Raw genomic sequence first — 19,946 nt, 5'->3', positions numbered from 1 at the left:
GCAAGAAAAAAAAGACAAAAATTATTTTTTTTTTTTTTTTTTTTTTAAATCAACTGTATGTAGTTGATGCAGATTTTTTTTTTTTTTCACTTTTATTATGAGAATGTGATATATTTGCAAATCTGAATGAAAATTTGGTATGCAAATTGCCAGAAAATAATGTGGCTTCATTGTTTTATGCACAAGATAATTTTGGGGGTGAAATTTTGGGAGTGAAAAATTGTTTTTTTTTTTAATTTTGAGAATATGATGTTTTCACAACAACAAAAAAAGAAGATATATATATATATATATATACTTTATCAACCATTTGTAACAAAAGTTTTTCTTAACAGGAATCTGAAATCATATTTTTATTGATGAGAGTAATAAGAATCACTATAAGTATCACTAAAGAAAAAAAAGCAGTATTACAGTATTAATGACGATCCTCTCGACATTGGGCTCTTTGTGCTTGTTTTTTGTGTCCGTCTGTTTTGTTCTTCAGGTGGTTTTGAGCTCGAGCAGGGAAGCGACTCTCTGATGAATCGTTCCGGGTGAAGCGACTCTCTGATGAATCGTTCCGGGTGAAGCGACTCTCTGATGAATCGTTCCGGGTGAAGCGACTCTCTGATGAATCATCCCGGACGAATCGACTCTTTGTGGTTCCCATGAATCTGTTACTCTCCTGCTGGAAGCCGGCGTGTTTCCTCTTGGGCACGAACTCCAGCGCCTTCTTCCAGCTGCCCGTGTCCTTCACCGTCATCAGGATGCGCATCATCTGATCCAGGGTCAGATTCTTTGCTCCGCACTCCCAGTCCAGGTACTCGTCCAGCGGGAGGCGCGCCGTGGCCAGTTTGAGGCGTTTGGCGTTGGCCAGCGAGACGCCCGAGTGAATGGAGCGGTCCACCATTGCGCCGACGATGTAGACCTTACTGTGATCAAACGTGTGCAGGACGTTCTTCGAGTCGGCCGTCAGGTAAACCAGATCCTGCTGAGGAAACATCTCCACGTGTGTGCGCTCGGTGGCCGTGATCAGCAGCCGCTCCCACGTGTGTGATCCGTAGCGTTTGAGCAGCTCACGCTGATACGCGCCGTCCGGTTGCAAGCCGCAGAAGTGAAGGTGGAAGGGGTCTGCGGCGCGCCGGTTCCAGCCTTCGCTCTCCATCAGCTGTGCAATGGTGTTTTCCAGCTCTCGTCGACTCATGTGTTGCTCGTAGCTCATGTCGTACACCAGCGGTTGGCCGAAACGCATGGCTTGTGCCGCTCGCCAGCTCTGGACTCGATCCGCGGAGCTGCTCCAGAACTTCAGCAGGAAGGTGTTCTTGAGTTCCTCTCGCTCACGCTCTCCTTCCGGTTCCCTCTCGGATTTCTTTTTCTCCTGCTTCTCCTTCTTGGTGATCTTGTGTGATTCTTTAATCGCCAGAAACTTCAGGTACTTCTTCTTGGCGGATCTGGTGGTGAGCTGCGCCAGAGCCTCCAGCTGCTCATCCGTGATGTTCTTGGGAACAAACTTCCCCGCCTGATGCCACATCTCCACCAGCTCACGGTTATCGTCTATCGCTGAGCGACTGGGGCTCTTGGTCTCCTCCTGCAGCGCTTGAGATCTCATCACGGACTTCCAGGCGTCCAGGTCCAGAGCGTTTTCTGCCGCGTCTTTCCTGGCGGTCCGGCTGGAGCTGAAGGCTCTGATGGAGACGTGTGGGTTTCTGAAGCAGCTGCATCTCAGTGCCAGTGAACACGAACGCAGGAACATCATCAGCTGCTCTTCAACACCTACAGCATCACAATAACATCTGCAGAACAAACAAACATACAGGACTAGTCACACGTTTACTGTAGTAAATATATTTCAGGGTGGATTTATAGTTTCATTTCTGCACAGACACAAGTCACAGTTTATATCAATATATTACAGTTTACTTTTTTTTTTTATATCATCATGCTTGCATAAATATGTGACCCTCGACCAAAAAAACAGTCATAAAGGTCAGTTTTTTAATGCAATATAATATAAATTTGAAAATCTGGAATCTGAGGGTGCAAAAACATATATATCTATATATATATATATTGAAAAAATCACATTTAAAGTTGTCCAAATGAAGTTCTTAGCAATGCATATTATTAAACAATAATTAGGTTTTGATATATTTACAGTAGAAAATTAACAAAATATCTTCATGGAACATGATCTTTACTTAATATCCTAATAAAATTGATCATTTTGACCCATACAATGTATTTTTGACTCTTGCTACAAATATACCTGTGACACTTATGACTGGTTTTGTGGTCCAGGGTCACATATATATATATATATATATATAGTTTATTTAATAGCTTTTACATTTTTTGCAAGTCAAACTTTCCATAAATATATGATATTTTGAATTTTTATACTATATTTTTTATATTATAATTCATATAGTTTATGCATAATTTTTATACGAGCACATTAGTACATATTTAATAGCTTTTAAATTAATTATTAATTAATTAATTAATTTTAGCATACTTTAAAAGGCTTCCCTCTTTTATATTATGGTACTTACATAAATAGTAAAATATATAGTTTTTATATTAGCATATGTGCATATTGTAAATTATTTTTTGCATGTTTTTTCACATACATTTTTTACACACACACATATATATATATATATATATATATATATAAATCATACTTGCGTATAAATGTGAATAAATATATAGATGACTAATATTTATTTTGCTTTTAAATGTTTTTTGCATGCTTTAAAAGTGCCAATTTATATACTATTATATTAACATAATATAAAATGTTAATATTAATATATTATTATATTAATATAAAATGTGTTTGGCATGAAAATGATGGTTCTAAAACAGACTTTAAAGTCTTAATGCAAAATAAAACCTCCTGTTTTTGTTTTTTGATTCAGAGGTGGCATATGACTATATATATATATATATATATATACATTTTTAAACTTTAATTATGAAAATAAGATGGTATTTTCAGTAAATCTGAATGAGAATTTAGTGTGAAAAGATTTAAACTGTGATCTTAATGGCCCTAAAACAGGCCTCAACATATTTATGCAAAATAAAATTTCTTATTTTTGATTTCAGGGTTAAAAAAATATATTGCCATATTGCTGTTTTTTAACTTAACTACATGAAACAGACACAAACACTGACTACAGTAAAAAAAAAAAAAAATAATAAAAAGATAATTTCCTTTGTTATTGACCAGGAAAGAAATACAGTTGATATGTTGTCACAATGTCAACCTGCATTAATGGAAAAGCTCTTTTTAAAGTCTAAAAAAATAACTAAATACTAATTATTAAAGACGTATCAGAAACATTTCAATAGTAAAACAATTATAAAACATAAACAATAACACACAAAAGTAATGTTTGACCTCCCAGAAAGTCTCATTTTAGTTTGAAGGGCAGAATTCACCAAAACACATTGCACGATGGGTTTGAAATACGTTATAATAAATGAACTCCAGCAGAGAAATCAAGTATTTATGAGTCAAACCTGACGGAGACATAACAGACCTGTGACAACTAGCCCCGCTCTCCTCTACACCTACAAACACATGTTACGCGTGAAATCAATATACCATATCAGCTGTATTTCTGTACGTTCACTCAGAAGTCACTGATGGACCCTCAAAAGGACACACGCTGCGGCTGCTGCTGTCATGTGGATGTCGGTGCGCATCAATAAAAGTTGACCGTGCGGAATCTGCATTCGCCTATTGAACGGGCTGCCTGTAATTAAATATTTTAAAATACGTTTGAATGCGAGATGCGCAGAATTTTGTTAATGTGATTTAAAATAGTAAAATACGTAATGCCATTAACATTAATAACACATTTATGTTGAGTTGTGCACACAGTGTAGGAACTATCGATGGCGTTTCTAGTCGGATCACATATAGCGGTACGCCACACACTAGTAAACATCCGCCGGAGTTAACGCGCATTCTCCCGATACTGACTTCATTTAGTTCATATTTCTAAGAGAATTCATTTAAAGCGTCATGAGCTTTTTCCTCCCAAAGCTGTCGTGTAAAAAAGACATCGACGATGCCATTAAATCGGTCGCTGAGAAGGTTTTAGTGCTGCGGTTCGGCAGAGATGAAGATTCTGTGTGTTTACAGCTCGACGAGATTGTGAGTTATTCCTTATTTATACTCACTTTACTAACAAATTCATTATTATTATGTGGTATACGTTTACTTAGGCTTACTTTGCATACTCTTAGAGTATAGTGGAGTATATTACAAATATGCAGTGTACATATTTAATTGATATTTAAATACATGCTTAAATATCTTTAAATCTGTTGTATGAGTAATTTGTTTCTTATTTTTAAAAATGTCGTTTGTTTCCAAAACATTACAATATGTCCTGTTATTTTTTTACTTTTAGGTTTTTACTGAGCAAAATATAATGACTATCATACTATTTAATTATTTATTTATTTAACCATGATTTACATTTAAAATAAAAAAGTCATTTATTGTAACAAAATCTTGCAGGCATATTTAGAACAAAAATCAGTTCAGCCCCTAAAATACTAATTAATTGTCATTTTAAATCTTTACCAGTCTTTACTAGAGGTGCTCCGATCAGGATTTTTGAGGCCGATCCGATCAACGATACCGATCTTTTTAAAGCCTCCTATTAATCGTGTAGAATTATTTATAGAGGTACTCCAATCAGGATTTTTAGACACTTATTCAGGGCCTGATGTTTGTTTTTGTTTTTTTGAGAGAGGGGAGTTTTTTTAATTTGAGGGGTGGAGGGCAGCATTTTTAAGACTTTTTTTTATTTGATCTATTTTTTATTTATCTTACATAAATGTTTGATCATGCAGTGCATTTTTGTTTTTAGAATTGTGCAATTATTCCACAATAGCTTACACACAGCACAAGTCTGATTTCCACAAACACATTTATCCACTATTTTGATTTCGAATCCAAACATTGTTATTGGAAATACTTTTTCAGTATATTTACCGCAAAAAAATGCGGTAATTCTGCGTGTGCAGCACAGACTCGTTTTCCGTTCGGAAACGATCTGCAGACTGCTGCAGACGCACCGCTCCTGGAACGCACTACTAGACCGCAACCGTGTGCAGCTTGAACGCTTTACGGTGTATTTCCACTACAGCGTAGCGAGTGGAGCGGAGCGGAGCGTTTTCCTTTTATTCCTATGGAAGCTGAGCTTAAACGCTTGCGCAGTGCATTATGGGATTGAAAGCGGCGCGGAGAAAGCGTTGGAGCGCTCACTGCTCATAGAAAACAATTCAAAAAAGCAGCGACGTTGTAGCGTTGCCGGCGGCACTGAGCGTAGATTTGACGCTGTAGTGGAAATACAGCGTTAATCTGCATGAGCATGGAAAAAAATAGGCACTGCAAGCGGAGGTGTGTGAACGTGGCGTTATGTGTTTACGCTTCGAGTGCGCATGAGCGCCCGGTCTCCAGGAGAGCGCGCAAGTGCTGAATGGTTAAACACTGGAAAGAATTAAAAAGAAATGCAGTTTACAAAGCGACGATGCCACACTGATTCTTTTGTGCAAGTAACAATTCCTGTGTCAACTATGCAGCTCGCTTACAGTCAGACACGATGTGGTGGTGATTGGAAACCATTTGCGCACTTTTGAGAGAGAAAGAGAGAGAGCGCGTGCTCATTCGCTCGTGCTGTTTGTGAAATTACGTCTCACATAAGGTTTTCAAATGACTATAAGTTATTAAATGAAGAAATATGAAATGTCCCTCATCTTCAGCATTGTAATTGTTTTACCCACACCGAAAAGCGCCTGAGACGGTGCCGCTGCATGTCTTACCAAACCTCTCACGGCAGGCGCGTCATCAGCTTTAGATCGGTTTATGAGATCGGCCTTTTTAGAGACGCCGATCAAACATCCCCAAGCGATTAGCCGGTAGCCGATCAATCGGAGCACCCCTAGTCTTTGCTGTGATCCTTAAAACCAATAATAGATTTTTTTTTTTGTCAGCAAGAAGTTATTTAAAATCTAATAAAATTTAGTATGACTATGTTGTTTAATTTTTAAATAATGTTATATTATATTGTATTATATTAAATAATATTTTTATTGACATAATAGTTAAATGTTATTAATAAAAATAATGTGTGTATATATATATATATATATATATATACACACTCCTGAACAAAATCTTAAGACCAGGGGAAACGTTACAAGTATTCGCATTTTGTGCTGGTGATCGTAACCAGGTTGTAAGTACTGCTTCAAAATGGCAAAAGAAGAAACTGGAGCAGGAGCCAAAAAATGGAGAGTAGGCAATTTATAGAAAACTTAAGAACACTCAAACAGGCTGTTCATCAGCTGATCAAAAGTTTAAGACCATCGCCTTAAAAAGTTAAAATCTGCCAAAAATATGGCTTTGATGTCATTGTTCTTCAGGCAGTCACACTGTCATGACCTCCTGATGGCACAGGCAAAAAGGCTTTCTGTCTTTGAACGTGGCAGGATTGTTGAGCTGCACGCGCAACGCCTCGCACAACGTGCCATCGCTGCCGAGATTGGACACAGTAAATTATGGTAAAATATTATGGGACAAAAAAGTCAAGTGGTAGACCCAACGAAAATTCACCTGTATTGAGCCGGAGGATCCGACGGGCTGATTCGGGCGGATCCGACCCAAATTGAAGCCCTTACTGATGCTGACTGCAGCCAAATAACCATAAGACAGCATCTGCAAGAGAAGGGCTTCAAGAACAAAAAACGTCTTCAAAGGCCACATCTCCTCCCATGCCACAAACTTGCCTGTTTGGAATTTGCAAGGGAGCGTCAAACATGGGGCACTGAAAGATGGATGAAAGTTTTATTCTCTGACACGAGATGTTTTCTACACGACACAGCGGAAGAGGCTCCATCATGGTCTGGGTGCTTTTTCCTTCAGTGGGAAAATGAAGCTTCAGGTTGTGCAGGGGCGTCAAACGGCCGCTGGCTTCGTAGACATGTTGCAGTGGGCATCCCTCTTGACCGAGGGCCCTCGTCTGTGCGGTAATGACTGAGTCTTTCAACAGGACAACGCTGCAGTTCACGACGCCCACCTGACGAAGGTGAATAACGTCGCTCTTTTGGACCTTTCTGTGCGTTCCTCTGATCTATATTGCATTGAGAATGTTTGGGGATGGATGGCAAGGGAAGTTTACAAAAAAATACGTCAGTTCCAGACTGTGGATGCCCTTCGTGAAGCCATCTTCACCAAATGGACACACATTCCCACCAGCCTCCTGGAAACAGTCGCATCAAGCATACCAAAATGAATGCTTTAAGTAATCAGCAAGAGTGGTGGGGCTGCTCACTATTGAGTCCTTTTTTGGCACTTTTAGCTCTGTTGTGGGGTTTTTGGGCGATGGTCTTAAACTTTTGATCAGCTGATGAACAGCCTGTTTGAGCTTTCTTCAGTTTTCTATACATTGCCTGCTCTCTATTTTTTGGCTCTTGCTCCTGTTTCTTCTTTTGCCATTTCGAAGCAGTACTTGCAACCTGGTTCCGATCCACCAGCACAAAACGTGAAATGTTTTTAAGATTTGTGTACATGTAGGAGCAAAGGAGGCTGTGACAATGAATCTGCATTGTTGAGCTTTCATTCAAAATACTCACAAAAGTCTAAGCTTTCACGGAAGTAAAATAATTCTGTCCGCAAATGTGGTGAATGTGGTTAAAAATGGTTGTGTTTGTGTGTCTGACAGCTGTCAAAGACGGCTCATGATCTGAGTAACATGGCCAGTATTTATCTGGTGGATGTGGACACGACGCCGGTTTATACTCGATACTTTGACATCAGCTTCATTCCCTCAACAGTGTTCTTCTTTAACGGACAGCACATGAAGGTTGACTATGGGTGAGTGAGTGCTGATAAATATGGCTCTTTCATATGATATCCATTTATAGTGTTATTGCATGACATAATTTTCCTTGTTTAAATGTGGGGTTACAAGAATGGAAGATCAGATCATCTTCATATGACATTTAAGCTTCTGTTAATCTTCTGGCTTTAGTCCAGAGGAAACAGGATATGTTTTTGCAAAAAGGTACAGACACAGGATATGTGGTTAAAATGAGAAGTTGACTTCTAACTAAAATTAACTTCTGCTGAAAGGAATGTTTCCAAAGAGCTGTTCGGAAACAAAGAGATAAATTTGATACTTAATACTTCGTAGTAATTGTGCTATTTCAAATTCTGACTCGTACGTGTCAGCGCTCCTCATTTCCTCTTTAAAAGCTTCATTGCTCAGTTCAGCGTTCGACATTCTACAGCTCACCGTGTTTCTTCAGCAAAACCATCATGCACACGAACTCCTTCACCACAACCACAATTTTTTTTTACCAAACTGCACATTATCACAATAACACTCTATCAACATCTATTTACCAACCACTACATCTACAACCACTCTGTGTGTACATTTGTGGATTATGTTTGTATATTTTATCGTTTTATATAGTGTATATACTGTACGTATACGCAAGTATACTCTTACTCGTGTGCTGTTGATGATGTGACAATAAAAGTGATTTGGTTTGATATTTAAGTGAGGTTGTTCGTAGCGCTCCACTTAGATTTTGATTTATTTCCATTCAGATCTCCAGATCATACCAAGTTTGTTGGAAGCTTCAAAACCAAGCAAGACTTCATGGATCTGATCGAAGTGATCTATCGAGGCGCCATGAGAGGAAAACTGATCGTCCAAAGCCCGATCGACCCGAGAAACATCCCCAAATATGATCTGCTGTACCATGATATCTAGCGTTGAGTTTGACCCAACAAGAACAAGAATTTTCTGACTAGTTAAAGTGAGCTTATGTCAGGATGTAGAGTTTCCTGTGGAAACGATTAACAATCTGATGTAGTTATTTTGTGAACTGTGAAATTTTTGTACGATGTTTTCAAAGTAAAGCATAATGATTTTACACTGACTTCTAGAAGTTGACACTGATGTGCTTCCATAAAACAATGACTAACAAGAACTATAACTACTCTCAGACGTGTTTGAAGGAATAGTTCAGACGGAAATGAAAATGTGCTCACCCATTAGCCATCCAAAATTAGAATGAGTTTGTTTGTTCATCAGATTTGTGTAAATGTGTCATTATTTCACTTGCTCACCAGTAGATGTGAATGGGTGCCGTCAGAATTAGAGTCCAAACAGCTGATAAAAACATCACAAGTCTATAAAACAAATCTATCATTAAGATGTTTTTGAAGTCCATAATCCATAATGTCACTTCCTCCAGTGAAAAGGTGGTCTGGTCTGAATCAGGAGAAAAATCTGCACACATCAAGCACCGTTTACAAGCCAAAAAAGCTGTAAACATATATATTAGAGATAACAAGAGATGGAATTTTGCACCGGATGAAGCATTATTATGGATTATGAAAGACTTGAAAAGTGTCTGCAGTTTATCAGTGTTTTCTTTGGAAAACTTTTACTTCACAACATCCCAAAGCATAATATTGTACTTTTTACTGCACTAACATTACATTTTATAAATAAAAGTTGTCTTTTTTTTACCTTTAATACTTAAGAATGTAAAAAAATAGTACTTTCTTGTACTCAAGTAAATTTTTGAATTAAATTTACTCGAGTAAAAGTAAGAAAGTACTAGATTTCTAATGTAATTAAGTATTAAATGTTATTTAATATGAAACGTAATGCAGTAAAAAGTACAATATTATGCTTCGGAATGTTGAAAAGTAAAGTTTTCTTACACTTGAAAAGAACTTTTAAAGCAGAGTAAAAACCACTATTGTCCGCCTCTGGATTATGGACTTATTTTAGTTAAAAACGTCTTGATGGATTTGTTTAAACCTTTGTCTTCTCAAGATGTGAACTGATGGACTGGAGTGGTGTGGATTATTGTGGTGTTTTTATCAGCTGTTTGGACTCTCATTCTGACGGCACCCATTCACATCCATTGGAGAAACAGTGATGGAATGACACATTTACACAAATCTACATAAAATACAAGACCATAATAATGCTACCTTCAGTGACAAAGTCCATCACCTGTTTGTTTTGGCTTGTAAACGATGCTTGATCTGTGCAGATTTCTCTCCTGATTCAGACCACACCACTTACTTTATGGATTATGGATCCCTATTTTAGTTAAAAGCATCTTAACAGTTGAGTGGAGTGAATTACTTGTGGATTAATGTGATGTTTTTATCAGCTGTTTGGACTCTCATTCTGACGGCACCCATTCACATCCATTGGTAAGACAGCGATGGAATGACTCATTTACATAAATCTACGTAACATACAAGGACATAATTCATATTAATGCTCTTCGAGTGACAAAGTTCATCACCTGTTTGTTTGGGCTTGTAAACAGTGGTTGATCTGTGCAGATTTCTCTCCTGATTCAGACCACACCACTTATTTTATGGATTATGGATCCCTATTTTAGTTAAAAGCATCTTAACAGTGGAGTGGAGTGAATTACTTGTGGATTAATGTGATGTTTTTATCAGCTGTTTGGACTCTCATTCTGACGGCACCCATTCACATCCATTGGTAAGACAGCGATGGAATGACTCATTTACATAAATCTACGTAACATACAAGGACATAATTCATATTAATGCTCTTCGAGTGACAAAGTTCATCACCTGTTTGTTTGGGCTTGTAAACAGTGGTTGATCTGTGCAGATTTCTCTCCTGATTCAGACCACACCACTTATTTTATGGATTATGGATCCCTATTTTAGTTAAAAGCATCTTAACAGTGGAGTGGAGTGAATTACTTGTGGATTAATGTGGTGTTTTTATCAGCTGTTTGGACTCTCATTCTGACGGCACCCATTCACATCCATTGGTAAGACAGTGATGGAATGACACATTTACACAAATCTACATAAAATACAAGACCATAATAATGCTACCTTCAGTGACAAAGTCCATCACCTGTTTGTTTTGGCTTGTAAACGATGCTTGATCTGTGCAGATTTCTCTCCTGATTCAGACCACACCACTTATTTTATGGATTATGGACCCGTATTTTAGTTAAAAACGTCTTAATGATGGATTTGTTTCAGATTTTGTCTTCTCAAGATGTTTACTGATGGACTGGAGTGGTGTGGATTACTTGTGGATTATTGTGATGTTTTTATCAGCTCTCATTCTGACGGCACCCATTCACATCCATTTGTGAGACAGTGATGGAATGACACATTTCTACAAATCTGATGAACAAACAAATCCATCCTAATCTGGAATGGCCTGAGGGTGAACACATTAACTTTTTTTTATGATAATCAGACAGATAATTCTGATGCTAAGTCTTTTATTTATTTCAGATTTGAACATTAATACATCCTTAACACTCAAATCCTTCAGATCAGTCCATTAGCGTGATCAGACTAGGTTGCTGTTCTGGTCGTGAGTGCGGCTTTTGCTCCTGGTGATGATTTCAAACGGAGTCGGTGTGGCTTTAGGTTTAATGGTTTTGGTGAAGAAGCGAAACACAGACTCCATGCAGACGGCGGGCACAGAATCGTGGCACTGAGTCCCTGCGGAAATCTGCGGGCAGCCGGCCTTCAGCGACCCGACGGAGCGATTCAAGGGTTTGGTGCTGAGAATCCAAGTTCTGGAGTGGGATTTCAGCCAGTCTCGTCCAACCTTTCCCAACGGCTGATGCCACAAGCTGTGAGATGAATCTAAGAAAGCCACAGCCTTCACTTGCGGCTGAATCTCTTCTAGCTGATGGCAAAGCAGATCCACAAAAGCCAGGCCTCCATATCCATGAGCGACCACAAACACGTGCTCAGCGGAGCTCCTGGAGACCAAGCGTTCCCAGACCAGATGCACGTGATGTTCTAGAGTTTCCCCCCCCTCGTTAGGGTTCATTATGATAACGGCACACGACTCCTGCTCTGCCCAGCGCAGATACGGGATCTGACTGCCTCGCTCCAGTCCCTCGTGAGCCGAAAGCTTCCAGCTCCACACGCCGCTCCGCGCCGTTCCCCAGTCCTGGATCAGAACCAAGAGACTCCCGGGATGATCCAGCGCTCCTGGACTCGTGAATACAAAACTGTCCTCTTCGAGATGCACCTTAAGAAGGTGAAACTTCCTCTCTAGAAGCTCGTACACGTGCTGGGTGATGTAGTGGCAGAGGCTGTGATGTTCCCGATCGGTTCCACGGACGTCATCGAGTCTGAAGGTGAATCTGTAGGGCTCAGAGGTGACTCTGTGTCGCAGGTGACCGTCCTCGGAAAACGAGTATGGAAAGTCGGATCGAAGCGGATTACGGCTCGAGTCTGAGCACTCCAGCATCATGCGTGATCTGAAATATGAATATGCAAAAAATACTTCTGTGAAAGTTTAGAACGTGCACAAATTCTGAAATATTTTTACAATTTAAAACAGATGTTTTCTATGTGAATATCTGTTAAAATGTAATTTATTTCTGTGAATTTTCAGCATCATTACTCCAGTCTTCAGCATCACACAATCCTTCAGAAATCATTCTAATATGCTGATTTGCTGCTCAACAAACATTTCTGATTATTAGCAATGTTGAAAACAGTTGTGCTGAACAATATTTTTGTGCAAACTGACTTACATTTTATTTTTCAGGATTCAGATGAACAGAAAGTTTAAAAGAACAGCATTTGTTTGAAATAGAAATCTACTGTAACATTAATTAATAAATGTCTTTACTTTTGATCACTTTAATGCATCACTGATTAATAAAAGCATTAATTTCTTTACAAAATTGTACTTATACAAAACTTTCGATTGGTAGTACATCACAGTTTCCACAAAAATATGATTCAGAATGCATTGATGATAATCTTTTGAACTTTCTGTTCATCTATGAATCCTGAAAAATAAAATGCATCACAGTTTCCACAAAAATATTGTGCAGCACAACTGTTTTCAACACTGATAATAATCAGAAATGTTTGTTGAGCAGCAAATCGGGATATTCAAATGATTTCTGAAGGATCACGTGACACTGAAGACTGGAGTATGAAATGCTGAAAATTCTGCTGCGCATCACAGAAATAAATTACATCTTAACAGATATTCACTAAGAAAACAGCTGTTTGAAATTGTAATAATATTTAACAATTTGTTCTGTATTTTTGATCAAATAACTGCAGCTTTGCTGAGATGTGTTTTAGAAACATTTAAAAAAATAATTATTTTAAACAAAAAAAAAAATCTTAATTATCCTGAACATGTGATTAGTAGTGTGTCTATTTAAAACATGCACAATCATTCATCATAGAAAGAGATTTCAGTTTAAATTCTGCATAAAACATTTGTTTTATACATTTACCAACACAACAGACACTTCATAAAGATGACCTGCTAACACTATTAGTCTGAGGACTAGCTAAACTTACACCTGATGTAGTTGCAGACTGCTGAGATGTGAATCAGTGATCATGTGATCAGGTGTTGCTGATTGACGTGAGGGCGTGGCTTTGATGTTTAGCCAATACCAACACAGTATATACACTAAATAACGACCACTATTTCATAAAATAGTATAAAGTAAATACGGCTAATTTGCCTTTTTTTTGTTTGTTTAAAATGTGTGTTTTGGTGGATACTGACTTAAGAAAAAAACTCAAATTTAATGCAATGCTTTGCTGGCTGTAGTATGCATGCATGTGCTTTGTTGTATACTGCACATTTAGATAAAGTAGTAGGAAACTCCATGCATACAGTATGCATACTGCGCACAATTTATGTTGTGTAGTATAGATTTTAAATGTGTATAATTTCATATAGTTAGAAAATGCAGGAATAGTAAGCATAGTATGCTAGTTTTTACGCATTTTTTTGACCTTTTTTACACTACATTTAAGCATGCATACTTTATAACATGTATATTTATTTGCCCATTAATTGCTAAGAATTGTACGTATTTATTTCATTGTTTTAGATTTTTAAACTGCAAACATCTGGAATAAAACTCAAATGAACTGTAATAAGGCGGAACTCGTGATTCGCGCGACTGTTTCCACCGGCTGAGTTTCACCGACAAACCGGATGTTGATCAAACATGGCAGCGACCTTGTGGATCCGCGAGACTCTGCTGTGAATCAGATCTGAGAAGAAATGAAGATTTATACGGGTTTATGTTTTGCACACAGAATTAAACTCTAGAGTCAGTCATGTTCTCAGTACTAAAGCACGCGTTTCTGGGGTTTGTCCGGACATCGAGTCAGCCAGGTGGATTTTAGACAAATAATTTTACAATATGACTTCTGCTATAATATATTTATGTCTTATATACAATATTTTATATGAATTATTACTTTTAGTACAACTAAAAAATATATATTTGTACTGCGATACTATGTTTTTAGACATGTACATGATATTCTTACTATGTTAATACCATGATTCAGTGTGAATTATATACCTCATATTTATTTGTGGATTGAACTCATTCTTCTGTCTGGATTCACAGCCTGCTTTACTATATATGTTTATTATAACCAGAGTGTCATAACTTGTCAAATGTGATATTATTTTGTGTTATTTTAGCTTTTTACTCTTTCTCTTAACACAGCTGTTCTGCAGAATGAGCTGAAGGTTCTGTCAGCAGGATTGAGGACTTACGATGTTCCTCCAGACTTCAGCGGTAATCAGCGTTCATACTGCACCAACGCTTAACCAGTTAAACACTTCACTTAGTCATCAAGTTGATTTATGATAGTACTTTAATGCATCCTGTATTTGTAAATCCCTTTCAACAAAACAAATGAGAAGGGCTGCACGATTTAGGGAAAAACAAACTCAAAAATGTGACTGTAAAAATGTAAATAAATCAATAAATAAAATATACATTTAGTAATAGTAGTAATACTATTTTTATTATTATTATTATATTTTTATAATTATTATTGTTACTAAATTAAATTCTAAAAATTGCTAAATAATATTTTTTTCAATTATTCATTTTGTTTTATTTTTATAGAATTTAATTTAGTAGTAACAATAACAACAATTATTATTGTTGTTGCTAAATAAAAATATACAACGTTAAATAAAATATTATTGAATTTAATAGTAATAATAATAATGAAATATTTATTATTATAATTATTATATTTATTTTATTATTATTGTTACTAAATAAAATTCTAAAAATTGCTAAAAAATTCTAATAATTAATTTTGTAGTATTTTTATGTATTTTAATTTAGTAGTAACAACAACAATTATTGTTAAAATAAAAATATACAACATATTAAATAAAATAATATTGTTGAATTTAATAATAATATTATAATTATTATATTTTTTATCATTATTATTGTTACTAAATAAAATGTAAAAAATGGCTAAATAATTCTTTTTTTCTAATAATTCATTTTGTAGTATTTTTATATATTTTAAATTAATAATAACAATAACAATGATTATTGTTGTTATTGTCACTAAATAAAAATATAAATAAAATAATATTTTTTAATTTAATAATAATAATGATAATAATATTAATAAAAATATTATTATTATAATTATGATATTAATAAATAACATTCTAAAAATTGCTAAAAAAAATATTTTTCCTAATAATTCAGTAGTATTTCTTTTCATGTGAATTGTGTAGTAACAACAATGATTTGTTGTTGTTGTTGCTACATAAATATATACAAAATATTAAATAAAACTATATTTTTTAATTTTATAACAATAATAAAATAATAATTATTATTTTTGCTAAACCAAATTATACAAATTACTAAATAAAAACAAAAGAATAATTAATTTTGTAATATTTCACTGTAAAATTATAATGCTAATGGCTGCCTTAATTTCAATGCATATATTAATTTAATTTAAATGTGGTTTTATTAAATATATATAAAGAAATTAGGACAGTGGTTGCATTATGGTCATTTCATTTCGGTTTGTGTGATTTCCGCTGTGTTTTTCTCTCATGCAGACGTGGTTCTACCAGACAAGCCCAAACTGAAGTTCCTGGAAAAGGTCCCGAACTTGAAACAAGCGAAGAAGGAGATGAAGAAGCTGCGTGACATCCAGGGCCCGGCCAAAAGCATGAACACGTTCAGCGACGGACAGTACGGGATCGTGGTCAGTGTTTTGTGTTTTGACCCAGGAAGTGTGTGTTTCTGTAGTGCGCGCGTTAAAGATCTCGGCACGTGTCCGCAGGCTCTGGGTGGAGGATATCTGCACTGGGGTCACATGGAGATGATGCGTCTCACCATCAACCGCCGCATGGATCCCAGCAGCACGTTCGCCGTGTGGCGCATCAAGGCGCCGTACAAACCCGTCACCCGGAAGGGCCTGGGCCAGCGCATGGGCGGCGGGAAGGGCGCCATCGACCACTACGTGACTCCGGTGAAGTGCGGCCGGCTGGTGGTGGAGGTCGGAGGTCGTGTGGAGCTGGGTGAGGTGGAGGCCGTGCTCAAAGAAGTGGCCAAGAAGCTTCCCTTTCCAGCCAAGGTTTGCTCTGAAAAAATTTAGTTTTTAACTTCCTCTTCATGAATTTTCATAATCATCCTTTTCCCCAGAACGATATTGCAATAATGTGAATGAGGAAAGTGCGGTGTGACATTTATTAAGTCAATGAGCTGTGTGTTTCTTTGTTTATTTAGTGCATGTAACCCTCTGGTAGCGCTTGATCATTTTAGACCAGAAAATATTTACATTTTCATTTTTTGCAAATGGTTTGCTTTTTCAGAAGGGCGACTTTTGTGGCATTTACATAATGCAATAAAAATAATAATGCAAAACCTGACACTTCAAGTCAACATTTTAAACAAAAACATCTAAACTATTACTAAATAGTCTTGAATGTATATCCAAATTTAGAGGTAAATATTGCCATGTAATCGCCTTAAAATACAAAATATTACAGAATAAATATGAAGTAATACAAAATTACAGCTACCAGAAGGTTTTAAATGTGAAAGGATTTCTTAGAAAGCAGCTGTGCACAAAAAATGGACATGTTGTAATAATAATTCTAATGCAAAACCTGAAACTTCAAATCAGCATTAAAAAAACCCTGAACTTTAGTCTTAAATATATATCCAATAGCCAAATCTTATGAAAGCAGTTTATTTATAATTAATCTGGAATTACATATGACGTTCTTTCTTTATTGCGTTATTTATTTTTTTCTTTTTAACTTAAATAATGCATTATTTAAAAAAAATGTGTTCTTTTTTTAATAATAATATTTATTAATTTATATAGACATAAGTTGTGCATAATTTAGAGTTAAATATTGCTTAATATTACAAGGATATAATTAAAGAATAAATATTCAGTAAATAAAATACAATACGTTTTCATTAAAATGTAATTAAATTGATGTTACGCATATTGTTTTTGGTCTATTTTGACCGCCAGCATCAAAAGAGATTGCACTCCAAAAATTATTTTCTTACTTAATATTGTTTCGTTTTTCCAGTACAAATGTCTAAACATTTTTAAGCAAAATTTAAAAATCATAAATAAATAAATAAATGAAAGAAATCAAGACATTTACCTGAGAAGCAAAACATGATATTAAATGTTATTTTCTGGGGATGGATAAATAAATAAATAAATAAATGTGAGTATTTAAAAGCTGAAAAGTGTGTGTATGTATATGTGTGTGTGTATATATATATATATATATATATATATATATACACTACCGTTCAAAAGTTTGGGGTCAGTAAGACTTGTAATAGTCTTTAAAGAAGTCTCTTATGCTCATCAAGGCTGCATTTATTGGATTAAAAATATAGAAAAAAAAGCAGTAATATTGCAAAATGTTTTTACAATATAAAATAATGTTTTTTATTTTAACATACTTTAAAATAGAATTTATTCCTGTGATGAAAAGCTGAATTTTTATCAGCTGTTACTCCAGTCTTAAGTGTCACATGATCCTTCAGAAATTATTCTAATATGTGGATTTATTATTAGAATGATCAATGTTGGATAATATCAACAGTTGTGCTGCCAATGAATAACAAGTTTAAAAAGTACAGTGTTTATTCAAAATATAAATATTTTATAACAATGTAAATACATCCTTGGTGAATAAAAGTATTAATTTCTTAAAAAAAAAAAAAAAAAAAGAAAGAAACAATAAAAATGTACTGACCCCAAACTTTTGAATGGTAGTGTGTATATATATATATATATATATATATATATAAATATATATAAATATAAATAAATAAAATCTAGGCATTTGTCTGAGAAGCAAACGTGATATTAAATGTCATTTTCTGGGGATAAGTAAATAAGTAAATAAATGAATAATTTAATGCTAAAACAAGAAAAAACATCTCTGTATGTGGTGTCAGAAAAATAATCGTAATTTCTTATTAAAATAATAATAATGTGCTGTAGGTGGTGAGCAGGGAGAGTCTGGCGGCGCTGTACGAGGAACAGGCCGAACGGGCCGCCAACAACCAGAACCCCTGGACCTTCCAGAGAATCGCCCGCTCCAACATGCTGGGCATCCGCAAAGTCCTGAGGCCGTTTGACGCCCACAATCACGGACGCTACGCCGGAAAGTTCTTCAACCCCAAACGGGTGTAGCGTGATTAAGAGAGAAGGTCGCTAAACCTCAGATCTCCAGAGTCAGCACACACAAACACAAACTCTCTCCTCGCAGGCAGGATGTGGTTGGCTGATATTTAGAATGCTTTAATAGACACCTGATGGATATCTGCTGCTCTGATGGGCCTGTCATTCACTTATCACCCGTCTTTTGCAACACTCAGCAGCTCTGATTGTACAAGTGTGTCATTCTGGAAAAGTTACAGATCACCTGTTTACTTGATGAATCTTTTATCAAATGTGCAATCATGTGGGGAGTGAGTGTTATGTAGAAATGTTCAAGATGTTTTGGCGATAATACGTAAGACAAATAAAAATGATTTCTTTGCAGCTGAGATTTGTACATGAAGCACAGCGTATTTCCATCATGGAAAAAAGGTAACTGCAGATTTTAAAATTGTATTATTATTGTTTTTTTAATATCTCACAGATATCAGACCTTTGAATCCATGTCCTGCAATTGCAAGATAAAAAGTTTTTTCCTCAAAAATGCGTATTTATATCTTGCATTTTTTTGTCAGAATTCTCAGTTTGTCTTTTTTTTGTTTCCGTCATGAAATAACATATTAATAATTTAAAAAATGTAACCACAACTTAAGTCACAATTCTGACTTTTTCTCAGATTTTTTTTATGTCTCACAATTTAGTAATTGCAAATTTTTAAATTTTATTATTTATTTATTTAATTTTTCATTTATTTATATCTAACGGTTTTCTCAGAACCTTGAGTCTAATTGCAAGATAACAAGTAGTTGCAAGTTTTTTTTTCCTCAAAAGCTTTATTTATCTTGCAATTTTGATTATTTTTCAGAAGTTTGCTTTCCATTTTTTTTGTTACTGTCATTATAATAATAAATTTTAATACTAATTAATAAAAAATTTATATTATTTTTTTTTTTAATTATTTTTTCAAAATGTAAGTCGCTAACATGTTTTCTGTGCAGTTGTGCTCAATTTTGTACATTAACCACAGTGCATTTCCACTATGGGGGAAAAAGCTTTTTTTTAATTTAATTTTATTATTATTATTATTATTATTGTTAACAATTTTCTCAGAACCTTGAGTCTATGTTTTGCAATTGCAAGATAAAAACAAGCAGTTGCAAGTTTTTTTTGTTTGTTTGTTTACATCTTGTTTTTTTGTTTCTGTGTTAATAACATAACAAATAATAATAATAATAATAACAATAATAAATTGTAATAAAATGATGATAATAAATTTTAAAAATGTAATCACGACTTTTTATTTTAAAATTCTGACTTTTTCTCAGATTTTTTTTATATCTCACAATTTAGTAATTGCACATTTTTTAATTTTATTATTTATTTATTTATTTATTTAATTTTTCAT

At 35.3% G+C, this 19,946-nt stretch overlaps 4 protein-coding genes across 6 annotated transcripts; 2 read left to right on the top strand and 2 right to left on the bottom strand.

Annotated features, from left to right (window-relative positions):
• Positions 1-340: 340 nt before the first annotated feature.
• Positions 341-3,716, bottom strand: trmt10c (tRNA methyltransferase 10C, mitochondrial RNase P subunit). Of its 2 annotated transcripts, none has more exons than XM_051109757.1 (2): positions 3,596-3,716; positions 341-1,775 (listed from the first exon to the last, which is right to left on the bottom strand). In XM_051109757.1, exon 2 carries the CDS (start codon positions 1,736-1,738, stop codon positions 419-421), a length of 1,320 nt encoding a protein of 439 aa, XP_050965714.1. In that variant the 5' UTR covers positions 1,739-1,775; positions 3,596-3,716; the 3' UTR covers positions 341-418. The 2 variants fall into 2 exon arrangements, with proteins under 2 accessions (XP_050965714.1, XP_050965704.1); XM_051109747.1 differs by having other exon boundaries at positions 3,531-3,685.
• Positions 3,717-3,929: 213 nt separating this feature from the next.
• On the top strand, positions 3,930-9,142 carry txnl4b (thioredoxin-like 4B). The gene is made up of 3 exons (XM_051117009.1): positions 3,930-4,150; positions 7,731-7,882; positions 8,624-9,142. Exons 1-3 carry the CDS (start codon positions 4,019-4,021, stop codon positions 8,787-8,789), a joined length of 450 nt encoding a protein of 149 aa, XP_050972966.1. The 5' UTR covers positions 3,930-4,018; the 3' UTR covers positions 8,790-9,142.
• Positions 9,143-11,155: 2,013 nt separating this feature from the next.
• On the bottom strand, positions 11,156-13,511 carry si:ch73-41e3.7 (uncharacterized protein LOC572312 homolog). 2 transcript variants are annotated; one of them, XM_051116985.1, is made up of 2 exons: positions 13,327-13,511; positions 11,156-12,324 (listed from the first exon to the last, which is right to left on the bottom strand). In XM_051116985.1, the coding sequence occupies exon 2, from the start codon at positions 12,315-12,317 to the stop codon at positions 11,397-11,399; it is 921 nt and encodes a 306-aa protein (XP_050972942.1). In that variant the 5' UTR covers positions 12,318-12,324; positions 13,327-13,511; the 3' UTR covers positions 11,156-11,396. The 2 variants fall into 2 exon arrangements, with proteins under 2 accessions (XP_050972942.1, XP_050972933.1); XM_051116976.1 differs by having other exon boundaries at positions 13,394-13,498.
• Positions 13,512-14,012: 501 nt separating this feature from the next.
• On the top strand, positions 14,013-18,695 carry mrpl16 (mitochondrial ribosomal protein L16). The gene is made up of 5 exons (XM_051116998.1): positions 14,013-14,228; positions 14,572-14,643; positions 15,954-16,102; positions 16,181-16,474; positions 18,383-18,695. Exons 1-5 carry the CDS (start codon positions 14,171-14,173, stop codon positions 18,572-18,574), a joined length of 765 nt encoding a protein of 254 aa, XP_050972955.1. The 5' UTR covers positions 14,013-14,170; the 3' UTR covers positions 18,575-18,695.
• The last annotated feature ends 1,251 nt before the right edge of the window (positions 18,696-19,946 follow it).

This window comes from Labeo rohita, chromosome 1 (genome assembly GCF_022985175.1).
Source record: "Labeo rohita strain BAU-BD-2019 chromosome 1, IGBB_LRoh.1.0, whole genome shotgun sequence".
NCBI lineage: Eukaryota > Metazoa > Chordata > Actinopteri > Cypriniformes > Cyprinidae > Labeo > Labeo rohita.
Note: the sequence above shows the minus strand (reverse complement) of the source record. Positions and strands in the feature narration are given on the sequence as shown.

What these genes read in the sequence shown, in the direction of transcription:
- trmt10c (XM_051109757.1), bottom strand. Translation starts at nt 1,738, where the DNA reads ATGATGTTCCTGCGTTCGTGTTCACTGGCACTGAGATGCAGCTGCTTC.
- txnl4b (XM_051117009.1), top strand. Translation starts at nt 4,019, where the DNA reads ATGAGCTTTTTCCTCCCAAAGCTGTCGTGTAAAAAAGACATCGACGAT. An exon ending in GTTTACAGCTCGACGAGATT is followed by an intron (nt 4,151 to 7,730) that starts GTGAGTTATTCC and finishes TGTGTCTGACAG; the next exon opens with CTGTCAAAGACGGCTCATGA. An exon ending in CACATGAAGGTTGACTATGG is followed by an intron (nt 7,883 to 8,623) that starts GTGAGTGAGTGC and finishes ATTTCCATTCAG; the next exon opens with ATCTCCAGATCATACCAAGT.
- si:ch73-41e3.7 (XM_051116976.1), bottom strand. Translation starts at nt 13,437, where the DNA reads ATGATCACTGATTCACATCTCAGCAGTCTGCAACTACATCAGGT. An exon ending in AGTCTGCAACTACATCAGGT is followed by an intron (nt 12,325 to 13,393) that starts GTAAGTTTAGCT and finishes TTCATATTTCAG; the next exon opens with ATCACGCATGATGCTGGAGT.
- mrpl16 (XM_051116998.1), top strand. Translation starts at nt 14,171, where the DNA reads ATGTTCTCAGTACTAAAGCACGCGTTTCTGGGGTTTGTCCGGACATCG. An exon ending in CCGGACATCGAGTCAGCCAG is followed by an intron (nt 14,229 to 14,571) that starts GTGGATTTTAGA and finishes CTCTTAACACAG; the next exon opens with CTGTTCTGCAGAATGAGCTG. An exon ending in TGTTCCTCCAGACTTCAGCG is followed by an intron (nt 14,644 to 15,953) that starts GTAATCAGCGTT and finishes TCTCTCATGCAG; the next exon opens with ACGTGGTTCTACCAGACAAG.